Source organism: Sturnus vulgaris, chromosome 22 (assembly GCF_052056855.1).
Source record: "Sturnus vulgaris isolate bStuVul1 chromosome 22, bStuVul1.hap1, whole genome shotgun sequence".
Lineage (NCBI taxonomy): Eukaryota > Metazoa > Chordata > Aves > Passeriformes > Sturnidae > Sturnus > Sturnus vulgaris.
In genome coordinates, this window is record NC_142264.1 from 2,447,767 (window position 1) to 2,469,791 (window position 22,025).

At 45.4% G+C, this 22,025-nt stretch overlaps 1 protein-coding gene across 1 annotated transcript in view; it reads right to left on the bottom strand.

Annotated features, from left to right (window-relative positions):
* CCDC187 (coiled-coil domain containing 187) overlaps positions 1-21,448 on the bottom strand; it is a 32,742-nt gene extending 11,294 nt beyond the window's left edge. Inside the window, exons 1-15 of the mRNA XM_088177481.1 lie at positions 21,377-21,448; positions 20,904-20,976; positions 20,173-20,216; positions 19,308-19,401; positions 18,609-18,678; positions 17,583-18,163; positions 15,716-15,814; positions 13,110-13,238; positions 12,130-12,791; positions 11,673-11,764; positions 10,914-11,590; positions 10,396-10,495; positions 5,577-5,752; positions 571-668; positions 121-231 (exon numbers count right to left, since the gene is read on the bottom strand). Of these exons, the coding sequence (XP_088033607.1) occupies positions 121-231; positions 571-668; positions 5,577-5,752; positions 10,396-10,495; positions 10,914-11,590; positions 11,673-11,764; positions 12,130-12,791; positions 13,110-13,238; positions 15,716-15,814; positions 17,583-18,163; positions 18,609-18,678; positions 19,308-19,401; positions 20,173-20,216; positions 20,904-20,946 (2,976 nt within the window). The 5' untranslated portion in view covers positions 20,947-20,976; positions 21,377-21,448. The remainder of the gene's footprint in view (positions 1-120; positions 232-570; positions 669-5,576; positions 5,753-10,395; positions 10,496-10,913; positions 11,591-11,672; positions 11,765-12,129; positions 12,792-13,109; positions 13,239-15,715; positions 15,815-17,582; positions 18,164-18,608; positions 18,679-19,307; positions 19,402-20,172; positions 20,217-20,903; positions 20,977-21,376) is intronic.
* Between the last annotated feature and the right edge of the window lie 577 nt (positions 21,449-22,025).

Consider the following 22,025-nt stretch of genomic DNA (forward strand, 5'->3'; position numbering starts at 1 on the left):
TCTGTGGGCCTATGAGAGTAAAGGTGGTAGAGCAGCTCACAAATTGCTGTGTATTTACAACTGCTCTCATGAGAGCTGGGGCCTAGAGCTGTTAATCCAGGATTTGAAATCATAACTTACCTCTGAACTGAGCTGCAGCAGGCCCCTCAAAAACCTGTAGCTTTCCTCCACCTCTTGCTTTGCTTTCTTTCTCAGCACCTTAAGCTGCTGTTTCTGCTGCTCCTGCTGGAGCTGTGTTAGGAAATGACACATTATAAATGATGTCTTTAACCAGGTGACAGGACAGCCGGGGAGCAAAGGGCAGGACAGGAGCTTCACAGCCACATCCTGCTGCTTTGGCTGCAGTACAGCAACATCTCACCCACCAGGGCTGTACTAAAGTCTCCAAGCAGCAAATTACAGCTGGCACCTCACTTTTATAGTCCACAGGGTTTATAAATCTGACTCAGATCAGCTGGTGCCAACTGATTATGGCCTAAGCACACCTGAATCAGGGCATAGGGAGCACCTTTTCCCCTGGGACAGCAGAACTGGAATTCCCTTTTCTCCTTACACAGGTTTCCCACTGACCTTCAGTTTGTGAGCCAGTAGAAGGGAGGTTTTCCTCAAAATGTCCAGGTGGCTCCTGTGTTTGTCTTCCAGCTCTGTGCTGCCAAAATATCCCTCACCTGTAGAAGTTGAGGGGATCATCACAAGGGAAATGTATACATTGTTCCCACTTTCCTTTTTTTTCCCTTTCAAAACCCTCCCTGGGCCTATTTTTGGAAGCCTCCCAAATCTGACATCTGCCTTTATTCCTGAAATAACTTCTCTGCATACATTCACTTCTACCATAACTGTAGAAGGAAAATGTCAGTACCTACATCCTGCCAAGAAACGTGTGAGCATAAAGTCCTGCAAGTATTGGAACTGGCAGCACTTGAGGGTCTATGCCAGGAGAGAGGAATGAGGAAAATTCCTGTTCTCAGCCTGAATTTCAGAGTGTGGATTATTGTCACTCTTGGTCCCACTGCTCCTTTGCTGCACCAACAGGATCAGAGCCACTGGGTACAAAAGAAAATCTTCCCAACCTTGTGACAAAGTTTCCTAAGTGACAAAATGTCACTTCTTTGGGAACTCAAGCAGCATCCTGCATGTCCCCTCCATCTGTATTGAGATGCAGGCTCTTTTGTCACAGGGGGACACAAACCTGGAAAAAAAGCTTTCATTTTAAAGTGAGGAAGTTTTCCCTCTTACTCCAGGTGTGCTGTTTTCACTGCTACTTCTTTATTGCACCTCCCTGCCTGTGTGGGACAGTGCAGCTGATATATTTACCAGCAAAAGGTTCTTGGCTACTTGAGCTTCTCAGATGAATTGCTCAGCTTATGCAAACAGGTTGTGGTTTATTCTGTGCTGTGCCACTGTCACAGCAACCAGAGTCATAAAAGAATTGAAGTGTGGGTCATAAATAGAAATAGGTTTGATTTGGAAACTTGAGATAAAATCTCTGTCTCTATCCAGGTCACCTGAATCCAAATTATCCCGTGGTGCAGGATAAGCCCATGACATGCAGAGTTTGTTTTTGCTTTGCACATTGAAGGGTCTGTAACACAGGAGGAGCAGAGATATGGGCTTGTTTGCATGCCAGGATGGGTTTTGTGTTGTGAGTGAAATAAAATATTAAATCTTTGAGCCTGGTGCAGATTTTCTATTAGAATGCTTCTCTGTTTTTATCAACAGCTCAATTGCAGATTTCACTTTCCTCCTACAGTGATACTATACGAGGTTTCTCTTAACCCCCTCCTTTTCAGAGTCAACAGACTGGATGGAAATATCATCCTTTATTTTGGTAATGGGCTTTTCCTGGCTTTGGAGGGTGGTTTGAAAAGGCAAAATCATACTAAATTATCTAGACATGCCAAATTCAGTGTTCATCTTTTTAGAAAGAATTTTCATTTTAACCAGTCTTTCTAATTTTGAGGACTGAGTCAGACTCTTCAATGCTGATAGTTAACTAGAGATGATTTTGTGCAATGACCTATTTAGGAAAGTGGAGTGGATGAAAAAGCTGGGTTTTGTACAGGGAAGTTTTATTAGTGGTTTTAAGCAATGCAATAGAAAAAAAGACAAGTGAACAATTCTTCAGTGGGTCCACAGACAGCACTTTCAAAAGCTCCTTCAATACTAACAAATAAGGTCATTCTATTAAAAAAAGTTGCAAGCTATATTTATTGATGCTAAGTTGTCTGAGTGGCTTTTAATACTAATATCTGGGCCAGTCAGAAGTATGATAATCTATTAGGATATAATTTAAAACCTGACAAATATTTTCAATTTGTGCCTCAAACTGAACAATGCTGTTGTTGCTCTGCCCAAAGCCCAACCAGTGGTATTGACCTCAAAGTGATTACAAAGTTTGCTCTGATCTCTTTTGCCTCCTTTTGAATGTCATTTTCCTAATTGTGGCTATTTCCAGATGCATTTCTTGTGTTGCAACATCCTGCATTAAAGAAAATACCATCTGGCTAAACTTCACGTCCTTTTAGGTGATGATGAATGGCATTTACTGCCTACCCAGATAGCTTCAATGTGCATACACTCAGCCTTGTGAAAAAAAAAATGCTATTTATTAAATCACTTTCCGCTGCACCTGCAGAATCTCAGCAAAGCCCTGTAGAATCTCCCTGACATATAATTAAAAAAGCCAGGCTAAAAGTCTCATTTTTCTAATCACTTGAAGCAAGGCAGAAGCATTTACTGCTGCTTTACTCAAGGACAGCTTTTTCTCTTTCTGCCCATGTCAGCAATCAGACCAGCCCAGTTATTATAAAAAGACATACTTGCAACTTTAGCTGTAAGCGTGACTTTGTCTGCATTATTGCCTGGAGGTGTAGGAATATGGGGTGTAAAGTGTCCTGAAATGCTGCTGTGGAGTGGAGCAGCAGATCTAGAAGGAATTTCCCCATTTGGGCAGTCCTTCCCCTCTCCAAATTTACCATCTTAGCTCAATTGCTTTATTATTTCAGGATGCTCTCCGGGTAAGGTGAAATACCACCCAGATTTCAGCACTCTCTGTGCAGGAAAGGAGCTGCAGTGATGACAGGTGAAAGGGGAGGACGAAAAGAGGTTTGGTAACCCCTGATCACAGCTGAGAAATGCAGCACAGGCAGTTTGGCCCTTCAACAAAGATATGTGAGCCACGAGCAATCCCCAAGCAGGAGACTCTAAATGTGAAGGCTCTGCCTGTTCCCTCAGGAAATCCATGGGCTGAGCTGCACTCTGAAGTGCCTTGGAGAATCTGTATTTCCACAGCTGTTAAATCGGGTCCTTCTCTCCTCTCCAAACACGTCTGGTATCCTGCTTGTCACTGAAGAGTGGCTGCTTACCAAACAAGGGGATTAATGTGGCCTGTGCTGCTCCTGTGCTCTGCATGTTTTGTGTTTCTATCTAAATCCTCTGGTGTGGAGGGCTGGCCTGGGTTCAGCTCCCAGCCAGATGTTGCAGCACATGGCAGTGCCTCACCCTGCTGCTGCCCCTTCTCACAAGGAGCTGCAGGGCAGCTCTTGGCTCAGGATAAATAGCAACGAAGCTGGGCCTGAACCTGGACCTAACCTAAATCCTGAATTTCCATGGAATGGTCCTTCTGTTTTTCATCAATTATTCTAAACTCTCTCAGTCAGTGACAACATCACTGCAGACAATTCCAGAGGTGCTGAAGGCAGGGCTGGAACTCACTGGAGCTGTGGGAATACAAAACAGGATTTGGGAGGGAACATGAAGAGCTGCCTTAGCTCGACATGCTCCATCAGAGCACCATTAGCTGAAGGCATGCTGATACATTTCTGTGCTTATTCCACTAATTTAATAATTTCTCCCTCTTCTAGAAGCAAGAAGGCAGCTCCCTCTAGTGATACAAGAAAATATGTCAATCAGCAGTTTAGGGGAAAGATGATACATAAAAATACATTTTCCTTGTAGTTCAGGTTAAAATTCTGCATTTCAAGAATAGTGGCTGTGTTTAAAAAGAAAATTCAACAATTCAGGACAAGTTCACTGTCTTACCCCAGGCAGTAAACAAATATTTTGTGAATATCTCCTTATCTCTACTTTAAGATGTTTGAAATGAAATTTGTAATTTTGCCAAGTGTGTTTACTACAGAAAAATCTTTCTTTGGCACAGCAGTGGGTGGTCAGGTGACGTGTGTCCCTCTGAAAGGTAAATATGTGCATTTGGCAGCAGTTGTAGAATTACACCTCATTATATTGCGTGTGCACGGTGACTTCTGTGTCCTGTGAAAGGACAGAGCCAACTGCTGGGTGAGAGCAGACAATGCAGCCTGGGCTCTGAATGCCCCATCCCTGCTCGGGGTGGTGACAGAGCCACTTGTGACCCATATTTCAAACCCACATTGTGCTGAGCACCACAGTTCTGTGCCTCCTGTGCAGCAGCGTGGCCATGGTGGGAATTCTGCTTCCCAGATCAGCCTTGGGCTGGCAGCTCCTGCAAATGCCCAGGCAAGGGGAAGGTTTCTCCTGGCAGAGACACGAGGCAGCAGCTCCTATTGTTCCTGTGGTAAATAGTGGATGGCTGGGCCTTGCAAAATTGGGGCTCTCAGTTATTAATAGTAAATAAATAGGTTGTCTTTCGCTTAGGGTGAAACACTTCAGACAAAGACCTTGCTGCCCCAATCGTCTAAGATGCCCTCCTGGTCCCTGGCGGGGGGGAGGCAGAAGCACAGTAAACAATGCTGGCTTCTCCACCACCCCAAAATCCAATATGATGTATAAAATGTTGTGAGGAAAACAATGAAGAATCCTTAATAAGAGCAAAGGCTTTTTGTAAGTACCCTCTTTGAGGAAAGGTTATCTGATCTTGTTCTTTTGTCTCGGAAAAGCCCTTAAAACAATGCACCATCTGCTCGTGTTTGGTGGGAGCAGGCAGAGATCTCTTCAGACAGAGCGGTCTGCACGCTACTTGTCGGCTTTTAACCCTTTCGGCCACAAACTTTCCCTTGTTTCCATGCAAAACCTTTGCTCCGGGCAGAAGTGGCCATGCCCTGCAGCCCTGGTCAGAATCCTGCAGCACATCCCTGCGTTCCCCCTGCCCACGTCCTGTGCCTGATGTCTCTTGTTGTCCAAGCAGGACGATATCCCACACTGCTCCGATGGGGTCATTATGAAGAGTTAATTGTAAGGCTCCCAGAGACCTTCAGGTGAAGCTGCGAGGTGCTGGAAATGTCTCTGAGCTAAATGTGGTTTGTTCCACCTGTAGCTGAATTCACACCTGTGACAGCACAGCATGGAAAAGGCAAAGAGCTTCCAATGCATTTTATGCAATTTTAATAATAATTCCATATAATCTCTTAGACTGGGTATGAATGTTGACAGGACAACTTTTCATGCACCCCTTTTTCACCTTTGCAATCTGGAAGAGAACCATCTATTTGAAAATTACCCCCACCCGAGAAGATTTTTCAGCCCTAGGCAGAACCATCAGCAAGAATTCTGTTGCAATGAGGAACTGTTCATTCAATTGTCACAGCACAAGAAATACTTTGGGAGGGCACCAAGTGACCCTCTGGGAGATGCCACCTTACCCAAGTCCTGCTCAAAGCTGTCAGTGCTCAGAGTGGCAGAGGGCTGGAAGCTCAGGCTGTCCCAGATGCTCAGGCTCTCTCCAGGTGATGGGTTGGCCATTTCCTCTTGGTTCTGACCTTTTAAAACAGTCTCACATCCACATTGATCCCTCCGTGCTCTGAGTTCTTCCTGCAGGCTGTGTCAAGGTAACAACAACAATTGCTAAGTTTTTGAGATGTATATAAAGCAATCTTTTGAACTTAAAAGAAAAAAAAAGGAAAAAAAGGTTATTTCATTTAAACAGAACTGTTACATTTTGTCTCAAATGGGAACAAAAGGCTCCCTGAGAAGTCGTACCTGGCAACGAACAAAATCTCCTGTCTTGTACCTTGATGTTGTCAGGAAAGCCAACAACACTCATTTTTACCTACTCTAATTACTGCTCTGAAAGAACTGGGTATTTTTCAACCTGGTGGCAAACACAAACAACAACCTTGCAGTGTGGAAGCTTAATTTATGAAGGCAGCATTGTACAATCCGTGCCATTGTTGGGACTTGGTTGCACAATTCAGCTCTGAACCTTGGCAAAGAAATCTGTTTAAAAACACAAAGTCCTGAGCTCTGTTCCAGTGTTTCTGGGACTTGTGCTGAGCATGGCTCTGGCCCAAATAAGATCTAGGAGTGATACATAAACTTTAATATTTCAGAACTATGTCAGCACCAAGTCCCACAGAAGAAGGCCTCAGCTAACTGATTTTATTTTGTTTTGCTCTGTAACTATCTGAGCTTAACTAAAAAGATTAAGAAAGAAGGTGTGAAAATGGGCATTTATTGATCAAGCCTCAGCTGAACCACACGGGGGGACACTGAAACACTGAAATGGTGACAGATGTTTTCTTTTTTATACAGAAAAATGAATGTGGAAATTTTTTTTTAATCAGCAATCAGCTTAGGGAAATCTTATTTCATTTTTCTCGTTAATAAGCTTTTCTTTGTTTTTCATGACCCAGAAACTGCTAAAACGATTAGTACAGCTTCCACTAACGCATCTTGGATATAGTCTTTGGGAAGTGGGAGCAAAGGTGGGTGAGAGAGAAAGAACAGAGGAAACAGGGATTTCTTACAAAGCAGTTCGAATATTCATTGGTTGAATGCACTGAGTTTTGTCTCTGCAATTGTGTTGTGATGGTTTTTTAGGCACTGTTCTCTTTGGCTCTTGGGAAATTCCTATTCTGCTTGGGGAGACTGATGCCGAGGTTTGTGTTCTGGGAAGGGCATCAGTGGAAATCGATGCAGGTTCTACAGAAAATACTGGGTTTCCAGCAACACCTGCCCTCCACACACGGCCAGCCCTGCATAAACCACCACATAAACTCCCAGCTGAGGCTCTCTGGGTTAAAAGAAAGCATCGCTGAGTCCACAGGAGGAGGCAGAGCTGTGATCCAACAGGTGACTCTCCAGCCACCACCCTCTGTCCCAACCCCTGAAACCACCCGGAGCACTTTCAGATCTGAACTTACAGCAAAAATGGGATGATTTTTTTTTTTATTCTCGAGAATGCAGCCACTTATAGAGGCAACTGAAACAAAAGAAGATGGAATTGCCCACACATTTTCTGGCAGTTTGGAGAATTCCCAGCAGTGAGTCATTTGCATCAGCAACAAATCTCTGCCAGGCGCCCCTGCGGACGGGGGAGCAGCCGGGCATGAAATGGGAACATTTCTTATGGAAACAGGCACCTGCAGGATCGTGCATCAACACGAGCTGCTGTTTTCAGAGCTATAATTAAACATGTAAACAGCAAACTGTGCTGTTGAAAGTGGCTGTGGAGAAGGTCACGCTCAAGAGTGCTGGGTTTGGAGCGCTGGATGTTTTGTGTTTGTGAATGAGGCCGGCACACAGTCAGTTTGAACAGGTGGCTTTGTTCAGATGAGCTACTGGAGAGAGAGAACTTGGATTGTTGTAGCCAAATGTGGACTCCTAACTCCTTAGCAGTGGAAGTCAGAGCACAGACACAACTCAGCTGCTTTTACCATCACATTTTCTAACCCAGCTCTTGCTACATCAAAAAGAGCCTGTTCTATAGAACCAGGTTTACAAGAGCAAGAACACAGCACTGATCCCTCCTGTTAGCACAGCCTGTGAAGTTTTGTGTGCAAGTTAAGAGACAGGCTCCCTTCACTGCCTGCTGACACTCCCCACAGAGAGTTCGTGCACTCAAAATGCGAATGTTCCTGGAGCAGGAGAAATTACAGCCCTGCAAAGTTCCTCAGTCACCTCCTTAGAGCACACTGGTGCTCCTTTATCTGGTGGCTTTCTGTCTGATTTGATCTGTAGTGAATCAGTTGATACCAGATCAACTTCAGGAATAACTTCATCACTTAGAGGCTCACTCTGTGTGCCAAAGGACTTTTTCTTCCTGTGAGCGTGCAGACTTCAGGAGAGGTGAAAAATCAGATTCTAGATTATATACAAATAAAAGCTGAGAACAAAAGACAGGCTTTTACTCTGAGCCTTTGTATTAATTATGTACTTTACCAGTAGCTAAGGAAGGGTGAGGCAAGGGCCTTTCCTTTATATTGTCCCTCACTGTCACTGCTGCTGCATCACAGGGAACCCTCAGCCCACCAGGGGATGAGTCTGGAGTCATTCACAGTACAGCCACACTTCCCACTTCTAATCTCTAAATACAACAATATTTTATCTGCAAGTAGCTCTCCTCATCTTTTGAAGCAGCATTTGCAAGAGGGTTGTGATTTATTGTTTGAGAGGTTTTATTGGTGTTTTTTCTGGTGATGCTCTGAGGACTTTTTGACTCCAGCTGCTTTGCTTTCTCAGTAATTGCATTGTTCAGCAGATCGGTGCAATCTGTCTTATTTCTCCTAGGTTTGATGCTTGTCCCTTACAGCTGGGGCGCTGTTCCTGTTGGCCCAGGGGGTCCTGCACCCACCACCATTCCTGTGAATTTGGGTGCTGTCAGGACAAGAGTGATGGAGCCCACGGCTGTGCTCCCCAAGGTGCAGTGCAGACACAGCTCTGACTCTCTCCACTCTCAGTGCCTGCTGCTCATGTTTTATACATTTGCTATCTTCTGTGACAGAACAGCTCCATAATCCTTGCAACTGATCTCTTGGAGCAGAAATCAGCCCAGCCTTTGTGAGTGTGGTGGCTGTGCACAAAGAACAGGGGTTTAACTCCTGGTAATTACTCTTCATAACTTTGGTAAGCTCATCTGTCTGGACTTATCTCCCCAATTTTCATTTTCCTCCTGTTTACTTTGCACTGTAAAGTTGTAAACTATCTTCTTGAAAAGAATGCTGGGCCTAATACCCCACCTTCAATTAAAAAGAGAAAAAAAAAAACTTTTTCCCACTAGAGAAGTTTAGCTGCAGCCAGCTCGTTCCCAGGCACCATCAGAGTGTCCATGGAGCAGATCCAGGCCATTCCTGGATCCCACAGCACCAACTCCTTGTCTTAGAATGGGACACTGGGGATGCTGTGGCCAGTCTGCTGCACATATGTCCTTTCTTTGGTAATGCCTGTCCAGGTCATATTTAATCTTCTAGGGCTCAGGGAATCTCCTCTTCTCTTCTCTTCTCTTCTCTTCTCTTCTCTTCTCTTCTCTTCTCTTCTCTTCTCTTCTCTTCTCTTCTCTTCTCTTCTCTTCTCTTCTCTTCTCTTCTCTTCTCTTCTCTTCTCTTCTCTTCTCTTCTCTTTTCTCTTCTCCTCTTCTCTTCTATCGTGTAGCCTGTGTGGGAACTCTGGCTTTGTCCTTCTCTGTGGCTGGGCAGGGACATGCTCTGACCTGCAGTTAATGATTGTCCCCTTCAGGTCTCCACTGTCACCAGAGAGGACCCAGTGGGGCAGTTTTCTCTCTAAGACAGGTCAAATTCAAAGGGGTTTCTCTCAATTTCCTGCTACCAAATCAATTTTCCACAATAACCACAAGGAAAGGTGCTGTGTGTGAGCAGATGTTGCACAACTTACAGAGATGCACTGGTGGGAATCTTTCACCCACTTTTGCAGCAAATCGAGTGAAAACAATCACTAGAAATTAATTTTTTAATTAATCCCCGCCCGAAAGAGACTGGGCAGCTTTACCCAACTGCTCGCTCCGTCCCGCGGCTGCGGCGCCCTCCGGTGGCGACAGAGCGTCACTGCAGCGCGGCGGGGACCCACCGGAGCCGGGACACACTGACCGGACCGGGACCCACCGGAGCCGGGACACACTGACCGGACCGGGACCCACCGGAGCCGGGACACACTGACCGGACCGGGACACACTGACCGGACCGGGACCCACCGGAGCCGGGACACACTGACCGGACCGGGACACACTGACCGGACCGGGATGAACCGGGACTCACTGGAACCAGGACCCACCTGAGCCAGGATCCACTGACCTGACCAGGATCCACCGGAGCCCGGACCCACTGGAGCCGGGATCCACGGCTCCCGGTGAAACCACTCTTCCCAGGAATCCACAGTCCCAGGGAACTCACCATCCCCATTAATAATTTTAAGTCTGTGTGGCACATCCAGCAGAGGACAATATATCCAGCTTTGTTATCCCCAGATTGCCAACTACATAGGGTCAGGTTTATATTTCCTTTCTTACTTCTGGGAAAGCCTAGGCAGCAGGAGGGGAAGTGATGTGAACAAAATCAGTGGTGAAGCCACAGATAAAATTATGAAATGTCATTTCACAGATGCAACGAGAGGAAAGTGAAGCCTAGAAGACCCACTGCCCGAGTCTGGCTCCTTGCTGAATTGGTGCTCCTTATTTTAAATACATGCAAGGCACATTTAGCAGAGAATAAAATATCCAGCTTTGTTTACCTTCTAGTGGGGAATCTGTGAGCTGGAGAGGCTGGGCTGGTTATTGGCTTTTCATGCCATAGACTTATGTCCACCTTGGAGCCCTTATTCACAGGGAAACCTTTTAAAAAGACAAATGAAGACATTTAATAAATATGCTCTTGCTAGAAATGAAATGGCTCAAGATTTGGCATCTATTCACTGCCTACTTATGTGTGAGCACTTAATACAGCTCTTCTTACCCACAGGTTTTAAACTGCATGGGCTTAGGTTTATAATTCTTTTACTTCTAGGAAAGCCTAGGCACCAGAAGGTGGCATGTCCAAAATTGGTGGCAAAGCCACAGATAAAATTATGAGATGTAGTTTCACACATGCAAGAAGAGGGGAGGAAAGTAAAACCTAGGAGAGAGATTTTCCAGGGCACAACATTTCCAATGAATAGCCAAGGGGAGGTGAAGCTTAACCCCTGCTTGTAGCTTTGAAACACCTGGGCAGTGGCACCTGAGCATCCCTGTTGTGTCATGTCAGAGGATTTACCTTGCAATGTGTTGCTCAGGTCTCCTGCAGAGCTGAGGTGACTCTGTCCTGCACTAGGAGTGATCCAGGGCAATTCTTCCCTCTCAGCATTCCCACTAGACAAAGGAATTGGCATTTCCTTCTGTCTGTCCAGGGCTGCTGCTCCCTCAGTGCTGCCCCCCAGGCCAATCCTGCCCAGTCCGTGGCATTCCCTATCGGATGTCACACGAAGCACATCAGGATCTGTGGTGTCCAGGAGCATTTGTGCTGTCATTGTCCTCTCTTGCCCATCCCTGGAAGTCTCAGGTTCTGGGACAGAAGGAGGATCACTGTAAAGGTCCAGAGTTGTCTCTGTTGATTTTTTGTCAGAGGCTTTAACCCAGCTGGCTGCACTCAGCCTCTTCCTTGCCACATCAATCTTTTCTGCAAGCTCCCTGGACAGGCTGTGAATGGCTCTCACTCGATCCTGTTTGCTTCTGTGTGGAGAAAGTCCAAGAGATGAGTCCTTGCAGGAAGGTTTTGCATCTTTCTGAGGAGCAGAAAAGCTCAGAGGAGGTGAGTGAAGAGCTGGGGGAGAGCAGTCCCTCAAGTCTTCACATTTCAGAGGACTAAGAAAGGAGCATTTGGATTCCAGTGGTGCTGGAGGACCTGATGCCTCTCCTTTTTTAGGTAATTGAGCCGTTTCTAGGAGATGATTCCTGTTAAAAAAAACCCAAGAGAGACATGTCTGCAGTGTGAGCTGAGAAAGAGGATTTCTAGGATGCTTTTATGTCTGAGTACCTGCCTCTGTGATCTTCAGGTGATGGAGGAGAGGATGTTTCATCCACCCAGGCCATGAAACTCCTTTCTAGTCCTCCCCCACTGGTTTGCTCCTGGAAGAGAAGAGCCCAGCAGTGTGAGCATTCAACAGCTGCCAACAGAATGGTAATGTTTGGCTTTTATTCCACCTAATAATTTGCTCATGTAACTGGAAAACTGCCCACACCACACAGCAAACCTGTTCTTTTAGCTCAGGCACTGGAGATTTCCAGGTTTTTGGGCTGAAGTCGAGGGTTCCAGCCCTACTAATGAGCCCAGCACTTTATGCCATAATTATAAACTAACTGTTCTGTTTTTCTAGATAAAACTTTTTTTTCTCTGGCACTTCAAAGCATTTGTATGACGTGTTTCATGTCCTACACGGTGCTGCACTGATCAAGATTGGAGGGATTTCAATCTGCCACTCCTTAGGACTTACTTGCTCAAATTCACACCGAGGATTTCCTTTGGCAGAACCCGTTTTCCCAATGGGTTTGTGCATCTCATCAGGACACGATTTCTTCCCAACAGCTTCTTTTTGTTTCCTGTAAACTTCTTGCAACCTCTCCTTCCTCATCTCCACAGCCTGCACCAAAGACTTTTTCTCTTCGAGGAGTTTTTTCTTTCTTTCTGCCTTTTTTCGATACATAAATTCCCGAACACTTTCAGGGCTGTAGGGGTGAGGTTTTTTAAGGTTTACCCTCCTCTTTGAAGGTTGCTTAAGGTTTTCTTTCTCAGACCCTTTCTGTCTTTGAGCAGATGCACTTTTTCCTCTGCTGCAGCTTCCTGAGGTGCTGGGCTTGGCTCCATCTTTTGTTAATGAAAGTCCAGGAGAAGGAGAATGGATCCTTTGGGATTGGTGTTTCACAGCATCTCTGGGGAGCCTGACATGTCTGTGTTCCTCACAGGACTGGCTTTGCACGAGAAGGTTCCTGAGTGCTTGGTTTGTATCCTGTGTGGCTGCATTGCTGCCCCTTTCAGCCTCGCTGGGAGTGACCACAGCACTTGGTGCTCCAGGGCTCTTCCCCACAGCTTCATTTCCCTTCACTCTGTTTTTCATCACTGGCATTGCCCCAAGTTCTCGACCTCCTTCCAGAGGTTCTGTGGGAAAGATTTGGAAACAACAGTAATGTAATTATTTCAGAGAGTAACTACTCCTGGATGTATAGTGTGCATCTCCTAGCACAGCTCTGAGGACTATTGGCACGTGTCTCTTGTAAAATCTGTGATATACAAGGGAGAAGAGAAATCTATAAAGGTGAAATTTGAAGTTGCAGTGGCCAATTATTATTGCAAAAGCCATTAAAGTAAGGTGCTCCTTTCCAGAAAGGCCTGGAAAGCTTTTGTTTCAATTAGGTTTAATAAACCTTTTTTAATAAACCTTTTTTTTTGGGGGGTGCTATAGAGGGACAGATGTACCAAAGGTTTTTGCTTTGCTCTGCTCTCCATTTCTGCTCCTCAAATGTGGAAGTGGAGGGGGTGGACCCAGCAGCCTTCTAGCCAACTTCTGACCTTCTCTCCATGCAGAAACACCAGGGAGATTCACACCTGAAAGAGAGAGTTTGTATTTAATTATTAAAGCCCCACATATTCTTTGAAAGACTACTGTAACTCTCTTACTCAAGTCTATTTAATGGGGATTTCCAGGAATCATACTCAAAATGTGGAGAGATCTAAAAAGTTACAGTCAGAGAAGGTTTAAAATAAGAAAAAGTTGGTGCTACTTTGATAACAGAAAGTTTTTAAAGCACTCAAACTTTGGAGGCTGCCAGGGTCATGAATCAGATGAGTGAAATGTGAAAGTTCAGTGCTTTCCTAAGGCTTTAGCAGCAATTATATCGTTTAACACTTGTAGTGTGTTCACACAGTTCTTACAAGTTTTAATCAGAAATCACTGACTCCCAGAGGCCTCAAGAACACTGAGAAAAGGTCAGGACTTCCTGGGTACCAACACATTTGAGAACTGAAGGGAAGGAGATAACAAAATTATTCTTTTCTTTGTGATTCTTCAAACTCACCAGAGGAAACTAATTCGTTTTTAAACTGGTGAGGATCAGCAGGATGTGGTGTGGAAGAATCAGTGGAGGATACAGGACAAGGGACGATGTCTAATGCAAAAATAAACGGTGCAGAATGCAGCACAAACAAATTACTCCTGCTTAATAGGTGGTGTCACATAATAGACAACATTTATCACTGTTTTACTTCATAATTTCAGATTGCATTCACAGCATGCCAATACTTATGTATTTATTGCAAACAGTGCTTCAGCACAAGGTGGCTGAACAGGTTTAGTTGGGGTTTGCATGGAAATTCTACCCCCCCAAAATCTCCTCCAATTAAATTACTCGTTTGTTTTTTTTTTTTTAATGGAAGAGATTTTACTCTGAAATCAGCATCAGCCTCAGCTCATGTGGTTCAGTGCTCAGTCAATGGACTGAGTCAGGCTTTTCAAGCTGCTGCTCATAACTTGTCTGTGTGCTGAGCTTTGGGCAGCACCTCAGAGTCAGGGAAGCTGCTGGACACAAAGGATTTCCAAACACTGCTCAGTGGGGCTGCCCTGAGATTCCCCTGTGCTCTGGGGACAGTGTAGGGCAACAGCTTCTCCTCTGTACCACTGAAGGAGTCCCAGCCAACAACTTTGATTTCTTCATCTGCAGCACCTCTGGGATGCTCTGCAGGCTCATGGGAATCGTGTCACAGGGGGAATGATGTTTTCCAGATGAGGAAGAGCTGCACTCCCTGTGGGGCTGAAGTCACTTCCTACAATCCCATGGATTTCCTTTGGAAGGAATTATCACCATGGTGTTCACAGCAGGAGCACAGAGGGAATTGCCAGACTCTGCTGGGCTCAGGAGGGCTGGGATCCATCCATGTCTTTAAGGAAACACCTTGCTGTGTCACTTGGTTTTGTGTTTAGCAGTGCTAAAAATGCATTTCTTTTGTACACTGTCTTAGCTCCTCTGAGTGCACCAGACAAATTAATATGTGGCTCTAAAAATCTTGGCCTCACCATGTTGTTCATTTCAATTAAATCTTCTTTTTATCTGCATTGTGTTCACTAACTACAGCAACTATGATGCTAAAGTTCAAGAGCAGCCTGCATTCCTGATGAGAAGAGTTGATAGAAGAAACTCTTTTGATTTAAATATTCTCCTGGGTTTTTTCCCCTACCTACGAACAGATGAATATTTTATAGCCGTGGTGACTTAATTTTTTGTTAACTACAGCAAATTTATAATTCATCAAATTCCTGAGTACTCTGGCTCTGACCCCTGCCCCTCATTCATCTCTTTGTAGCCCTGCCTTGGCTCTTTCAGTGACAGAAACTAATAGCCAATAAAGACACCATGACACTGGCAGTTACAATGATGAATGCTTCACGTGGCATGGTCTTATTATGACCCACTCTCAGAGGAAGAGCAAGCCATTTTTCAAACAATCCATTAAAACAAAAAAAAAAAAAGGAGGGAGAAGGAAATTATTACATATTTCATGCATTTTAAATCATACTTAGGGACTAGAGCACTCTGTGCTGATAATTCCATCTGGATTAGAGAGCTTGGATTTTTTTTTATTTCTGCTTCACATAAGATACTTGGGAACTTGGCTGGTGTAAAGTACAACCCCCAGTGCTTCCACTTCTTCCCCACAACTTCTGAATGCAACCATTTCTATGCAAAGCTATAGCATTAAATGGGTAAAATGACACCAGGAATTCAAACCTGCCCTTAGAAACACCTAAAGGCAAATAAAACTGAGAAACACCAATTGAGACTTGGATAATTCATCTGACTTTTCACTGCCTGGATTCGGTCCCTGCTTGGCAGGCCAGGAAATCCCTGCCTTTGGTGGCACCCTTAATTCATTAGGGAAACAGAACTGAATAAGTGGCAGATTGCTCTTCCCACCGAGGAATTATTTTTCATTTCTGATGATTTTTAATCCTGGCACGTCTGGAATTCAATTGCTGCAGGCAGTTCTGTCCATCAGTCCTTGTAATTTCTCATGGTTTTCAGCCTCACCTTTCCCTGCCACTGCTCTCTCCAGAACAGGAGACTTGGATGAAAGCTGCCTCTGGTGTTCTGTTTGAATTTTCCATGCTGAGCTCCTCTCTTTTTGGTCTTTAATCAGGAGGTGGAAAAAAAAAAAAAAGCACAGAAAAGAATTAGTGTAGCTAAAATGGAACTTGCTGAACCCAACAATCCAATGCCAGTCCCATTCCCTTGGAATGCAGAAGCAGGAGTCTTTTTATTGAAACTGGTCACCAAACATGCAGCACTCCTTCTTTATTTTATTTTTGTTGTATAGATGTGCCAGCAAAGGAAGCCATGGCCTGGATCTATCCCTGAGGCTCTGTCCATGACCCTGTCTATCCACACAACACAATAATCAGCCCTGCCCTGACTGCTGCATCCCGTGGGTGCAGTGGGACACCTCCCCTTGGTGTCTCTGGAGATCCAGGCAAACCTTTCCATGCAGAGCAAACACTGAATATTTGGGGAAGTTCCCAATTGTGGTACCTCATTGTTAACCTGGGATCTTTGGGGCTTTTTATAATCCCTTCCTTGTCCAGGGATGGTAAATCCTTCTCTGCCTGGTGCTCTTCATCAGGCAAGGAGACAACAGAGATGTGTTCAGAGCACTAAAACCCAGAGAAATAAATGTTTGAGAGCCATTAGGCTACAAGGAGATGCTGATATTCAAGAGCTGAGCTCCTGCATGTGTGGAGAGCAGCACTGGGCTCCCAAAGCTGGCCTGCAGGTGTCTGACAGAGGGAATTCTTGGCAAAGCAGCTGTGACACACTTCTTTCAGTAGTAGAGTACAGGCAGACAAAGTGAACAAGATGCAGCTGAACTGAGTGTCTGGAGCTGTTAATCCCCAGCCTCAGAGGCTGTGGCTGTCCCACAAGTTTGTCTGGCAGTTCCCTCACTCAGTTATGTAAAATGGTCTGGGTTAAACACAAACTAAACAAGCCTTCCCTTGGGAATGTCCCAAGGAGGCTCAGCCTGGATTGTGGCTCTGGGAGGGGTGACATCAGGCACTGGTGACAGAAAGTGCAGCTGGAAAGGGACACGTGGCTGGCACAGACCTGAGGGCAGCACCACAACATCCCTGCCAAAGGTGGCGGGGAGCAAATCCAAAGGAAACGCCCCTGGAAGCTGGCAGGGTGTGCCAGGAATGCCAATGCTCAGCGAATTAACACTAATGCTATTACAGCAATGAGATTTATTCCGTGCAGCTTTTCAGCTTGGCTCCTCTAGTCCTGTATTCCCTCAGTAATCCCCCCCTGGCTGAGGCTGCCAGGCAGCTCCCGACTCCACAACCCAAGATCTTGAACCACACTAAACTGAAGTGACAGCTGTAGATGGATGGTTCTTCAGCCCCAAATTTAGCAGCAAAGCAGGATAAGAAGGTCTAATAATATTTGCTTTCAGATCTACACCACTGAGTGAACTGTTAAATCCCTTGTAATGCCTCTGAACTACACAATTCCTGCTTTAAATACCTGTGGTGCTTCTCCTTACTACTGTAGTGCTGGCTCCTATTCCATGTTTTATATGTGGCAAAAGGAAGGATGTGGGAGGAAAGGGGGGGGAAAATAGATTTGCAGCAAATTCTTTACTATTTTGAGGAAATGTATGAGTTTGTGTGTGCTGGGGAGTAAATCTGGTGGGGAAGTGAACTCAGCAAGCAGGGTGGGATGTAGAGCACAGGGAGATTTGGACTTATTTGACTTATTAAATGGATTTATCACAAGAACATGGGTGATGCCCCCCAGATACTACAGGGAGGGGTGGAATCTGTGATAAGTTATTCAGCTTTGCCAAAGCACTGCTAGGGAACACCCAGTTCCAGCCTTTCTCTGTAGATTCCAGACCACCACTGACCTCTGTGAGCTGCAGCAGGAGGAGCAGAGGCCACTCTGCAAACCTTTCTTTTCAGGGCTCTCTTTGGCAGGGGATCCTGAGCAAAAATCAGGCGCTCCTGCTCCGGGGCTGCTGCTCGCTGCTTTCTCTTCTGCTCCTGGATCCTCTTCTTGAGTTGCTCTAATTTATTTTGGGGTGATTTTCTCCACAGCTCTTCCAGCTTCTGATCTCTGGCCTTGCTGGCTGCTGAAAGGTGGGATGTGGGAAGCAGGAGAGCCGTGGGCATGGGATTGTTTGTGCCACATGGGACAGAGAAAGAGCTGCTCCCTCCAGGTGGGCAATGCAGGGAGCAGGGAGATCTTTCCTTCTCTGCTGGGAATCCTCTTGAATATCCCAGCTCTCTGAAATTGTCCCTTCTTGGGTTGTCCAGGCTTTTTGCAGGTGCCCATGTCCCAGCTGAGCCTTTTCCATCCACAGCCCAATTCCTGGCAGGGCTGCAGCGTCCTGAGGCTGCCCTGGGGGACAGAGGGGACATTCTGGATGGGCTCTCAGGAAAAAACATCTGTGAGTGAGCAGGGGAGAGAACAGCAGAGCTTCTCTCTCTTCAGAAAAAGAGAAACGAGAGTCAGTATGTAGGATTAGAAATTATTAAATTGGTCTAAATTAAATACACTGACGTGAGTGACTGCTGAGTTTGTACATGTTCTGATGGTGATCTCAGCATCTCCACAGAATCAGCATTTTGCCAGTCACCAGCAGTCTGGCAAATGAAGATAATATTAGGGAAATACAGTGCAAACTGTGGTGTGATATGAGAAATGATGAGCATGGGCAGAGAATGATATCAGGCACTGCCTTCCCCCACTGCCTTGCTGGTCACAGCTGAGGGACAAATTGTTTGGTGATTCTTTTGTTCCTTTTTTTCCTAAATAAACAGTAAGGTGCTAAACTTTTTTCTGAATTCCTGCATCCCAGAATTTTAAATCTCTTTATGTGTGCCTTCACCAGCTCACCCCCCAAGTGCTGTACACTCAGGTTATTATTTACCTGTGGGCTGCAGCAATCTCATTGCTCTTTTTCTCACTCAAAGCTGTTTCATCTTTGCTCCTCTCACCATCTACAGCACATCAAAACTATGTCAATGTCAAAATATCAAAAATATTCCTTAACCATTAAATTCAAAGAGCAACTTTGACTGGGGATTATCCCCCCAAAAAAATCTGGCCCATAAATATTAAATAAACATTAAAGGCTGGCAGCTGAAACTGTTCTCAGACAATAAACCACCTCAGAAACAAATATTTAACAGATGTAAAAATAACAAGTGAAGTTTGTTCCTGTCATTCATTTTTAAGAACGTTCTGGAACTGGGTTAAATTTCCTCCTTTTTTTCTTCTCCCACTTCATCTTTTAGAAACTATTTTGAACACATTATGTATTTCCTGCCAAAGTTAGCAAACAAAATGCTGCATTTACATCACTTCAGGTTATCTCTGGGGAAGAAACTCTCAGAGGAGAAGCACAGGGAGCTTTTACTGTGCTGCAGCTGGTGGGTGTTGATGCTGTAGCTTTTGCTTGAGCTCTCTCCAGCAAGGTGTGACTTCCTGTGCATTGTGATATTTTGCTGGGATGAAAATACACACTTGCCTCAATAAAGAGGGTTTTTCACTATCTCCTGTCACCTTCCCTTCCCTCCAGCACCAAAGCAGTCCCATCTCAGCAGTTTCCCAGTAACTCAGAACTCACCAAAGCTCTTTTCGTGCCAAAGCTTTCTTCTGGCTGCCTGGGATTTGGCACAGCTCCACGTTTGATGATAAAATTTGTTTTCAATCCTTTGTAGCTGTGAAAAAGCAGATTTTTCTTTTGAAGGGAGACATATGTTTTGGGTTTTTTTCTGGAGTAGCTTTTTGCTGGCATCCACTGCTTCTCTGATTAGTTTTGCAGCTCCTAGTTACTGTGTAAATACTGGCCTGTCTGAGCATGTTCCATGTGGCATTTCCTACAGTTGGAAAGAATGCAATTGACTGGGAAGATAAGAGGTGAAATCACCTCTCTCCTTTATTTACACTTTGCATGTGTGCCTCAGATTTTTACTGATGTTTTTAAAAACAGCTTAAGCTGGAGGTGACCCCAGCCAAGAGCAACTACAGCACTGGGATGCTGCTGTCAGGCCTCTGCTGTGCAAGAAACACCCCGTGGGTTTGGATAATATTCTGCATTTATCCAAGGAATGTCAGTTCTGATGGCAGCTGCTGTGCTCACAACTCCATCATGTTCCCTCCTAGGAGGATGATAAGACAGGGACAATGCAGAAGATGTCCCAGCTGTTGTTCTGCTCAGGGCTTCAAACACGAGCAAGGCAAAGTTTTGTCTGTTCTTGCCATGAACTTTGTGAGTGTTGTGAAATCGGGTAAAATTCCTTGCTTTCCCCCTTCTCCTCTCTTTGTTATTTAACAAATATAGAGGTGATGTGTTCACTGGGAAAAAACAAACCAAGTGGAAGGTTCACATTGTTTGCAATTACAGAATTTCCATGGAATTTAGTTGCACAGGCAGCTGACAGAAAGAGATAAAGGTGTGTGACAGTAAATGCTCCCTGAACTGCACATACCACTGCTTTGGCTTCCTGGAGACTCTTCCAAGCCAAGGCCACAGCTGTGGAATCAAGAGATGAAAGATATTTTAGCATCTCTTCACTATTGACAGTTTGCCCTCATGCCCAAGCTAGAATAGATCACTGAGCTGGTGGCTGAAACACAGAACTACTCCTGAAAATTTGTGTCTGGGCTGCTTTTGTATCTCTGTGTGTGCTGAGTTCCATCAGCTCTCTGGGCTTACTCAGCAAAATCTTTGCTGATATTAACACACATTTTAAGAGGACTGAGCTGAATTTCCTCATTCAGTCGTATTTGTAGTAGTTGCTTAAAAAAAAGAAAAAAAATAGAGGATTAATAGTGAAAGAATGGTTCATGTCTTTTTATGGGAAAAAAAATAAGTGACACATCAGCTAGAGAGAAGCTCCTGCTGTGAACTCATTGAATACACTCGACAGGAACTGAGCTGTGATGCTCTCAGGCTGAGGAGGTTCACAGAGCAGGTTTCTTTAGAAAGCAGCATGAAATGGGGGGTTGGTGTTGCTGTAAGGGCTATGAACAGTTACAAAACTACCCAGCGCTCTCCAAACTTCAAAATATTTGCTCCACTGTGCCTGAAGTCACACAGTCCAGATTAAACTAAGCACTAAAGTCTTTCCACAAGCAATAAATCCCGGGTTTCAAATAAAGTTACCCAAGTCTCTGCTAGGAGTGTGCAGAGGAAAGTGGAAGCTCATTACCCACATACCAGTTAGAGGATCTGGTTTTCCAGAGGCAAAACTGTTCTCCATATTTCAGCTCTGCTTACTTGGTGTCCATATCTGAAACAACCACACAAAAGGAGAGGTCACTGCTGCCCTCTGACAACAGCCCAGGGCGTTTATATGCTGATATAAATATAAATTTTCTCACTTCTTATTGCTGGCTGCCCATAAAGAGCCTCAGCGTTTACATTTTTGTGTTGTTTGCAAATGTTACCTGCTATTATTAATTTTCTCAGCCTTGTGAAGGAGTCTTTGGAGAGACAGGGATATGACAGAGCTGGTAAATGTCCTGCTGTGGGCAGTGCACTTTGCAGAGCTGCCTGGCAGCTCAGGAATGGTCAGAGAGTTGGGAAAATCAGCTCCATCCATCCATCCATCCATCCATCCATCCATCCATCCATCCATCCATCCATCCATCATCCATCAACCCCCCTGGTCCTGCCACTTCATCACTTACCTTTTGAAGCCTCAGCCACGCATGGAACAAAATCCTCACTTGGGAGCTGTGCAAAAGCCCTTTGGAGATGATCTGCAGCCTTTCAAGGGTGGCTGATCCCAAAAGAGAGGCGTGAGAGCGATCCCAGGCTGAACTCCTTGCCGGGCTGAGCCATCCACGGGCTCCAGCTCCTGCCACCCGATGGGAAGGCAGGAAAGACATCCCCGGTCAGTCCCTGCCCTGCCCCTGAGTCCCGGGAGGACCGCAGGAGTCTCACCAACCCATCCAGGGCTCAGCCATCACCACACCTTTGTTTGTGCCTCTCCGTGCAGGGCGACAGCGGGCACAGCACAGGGAGGGGCTGTTGGGAGCAGAGGAGAAAACAAACAGCAACAAGAGGAGCCTGAATGCCGATCTCAGCTTGCAAACACGTGGCAAGGTGCCAGCAGATTTTGTGACAAGCCCTTGTGTCCTTTCCAGGGCGTTTGGCATCCTGGCAGTGACCACTGGCAGGGCTGGGTAGTGGGAACAGCTCTGCAATTCTGGGGTACCAGAGCAGGGAGAGGGACCAGATGTCCCTGAGTCCTCATCCCAGGGCATCTTTCCTCATTGCAGAGCATCTCTTCCCATTCCAGGGCATCTCTCCTCACACCTTCCCCTGCGGGCTCAC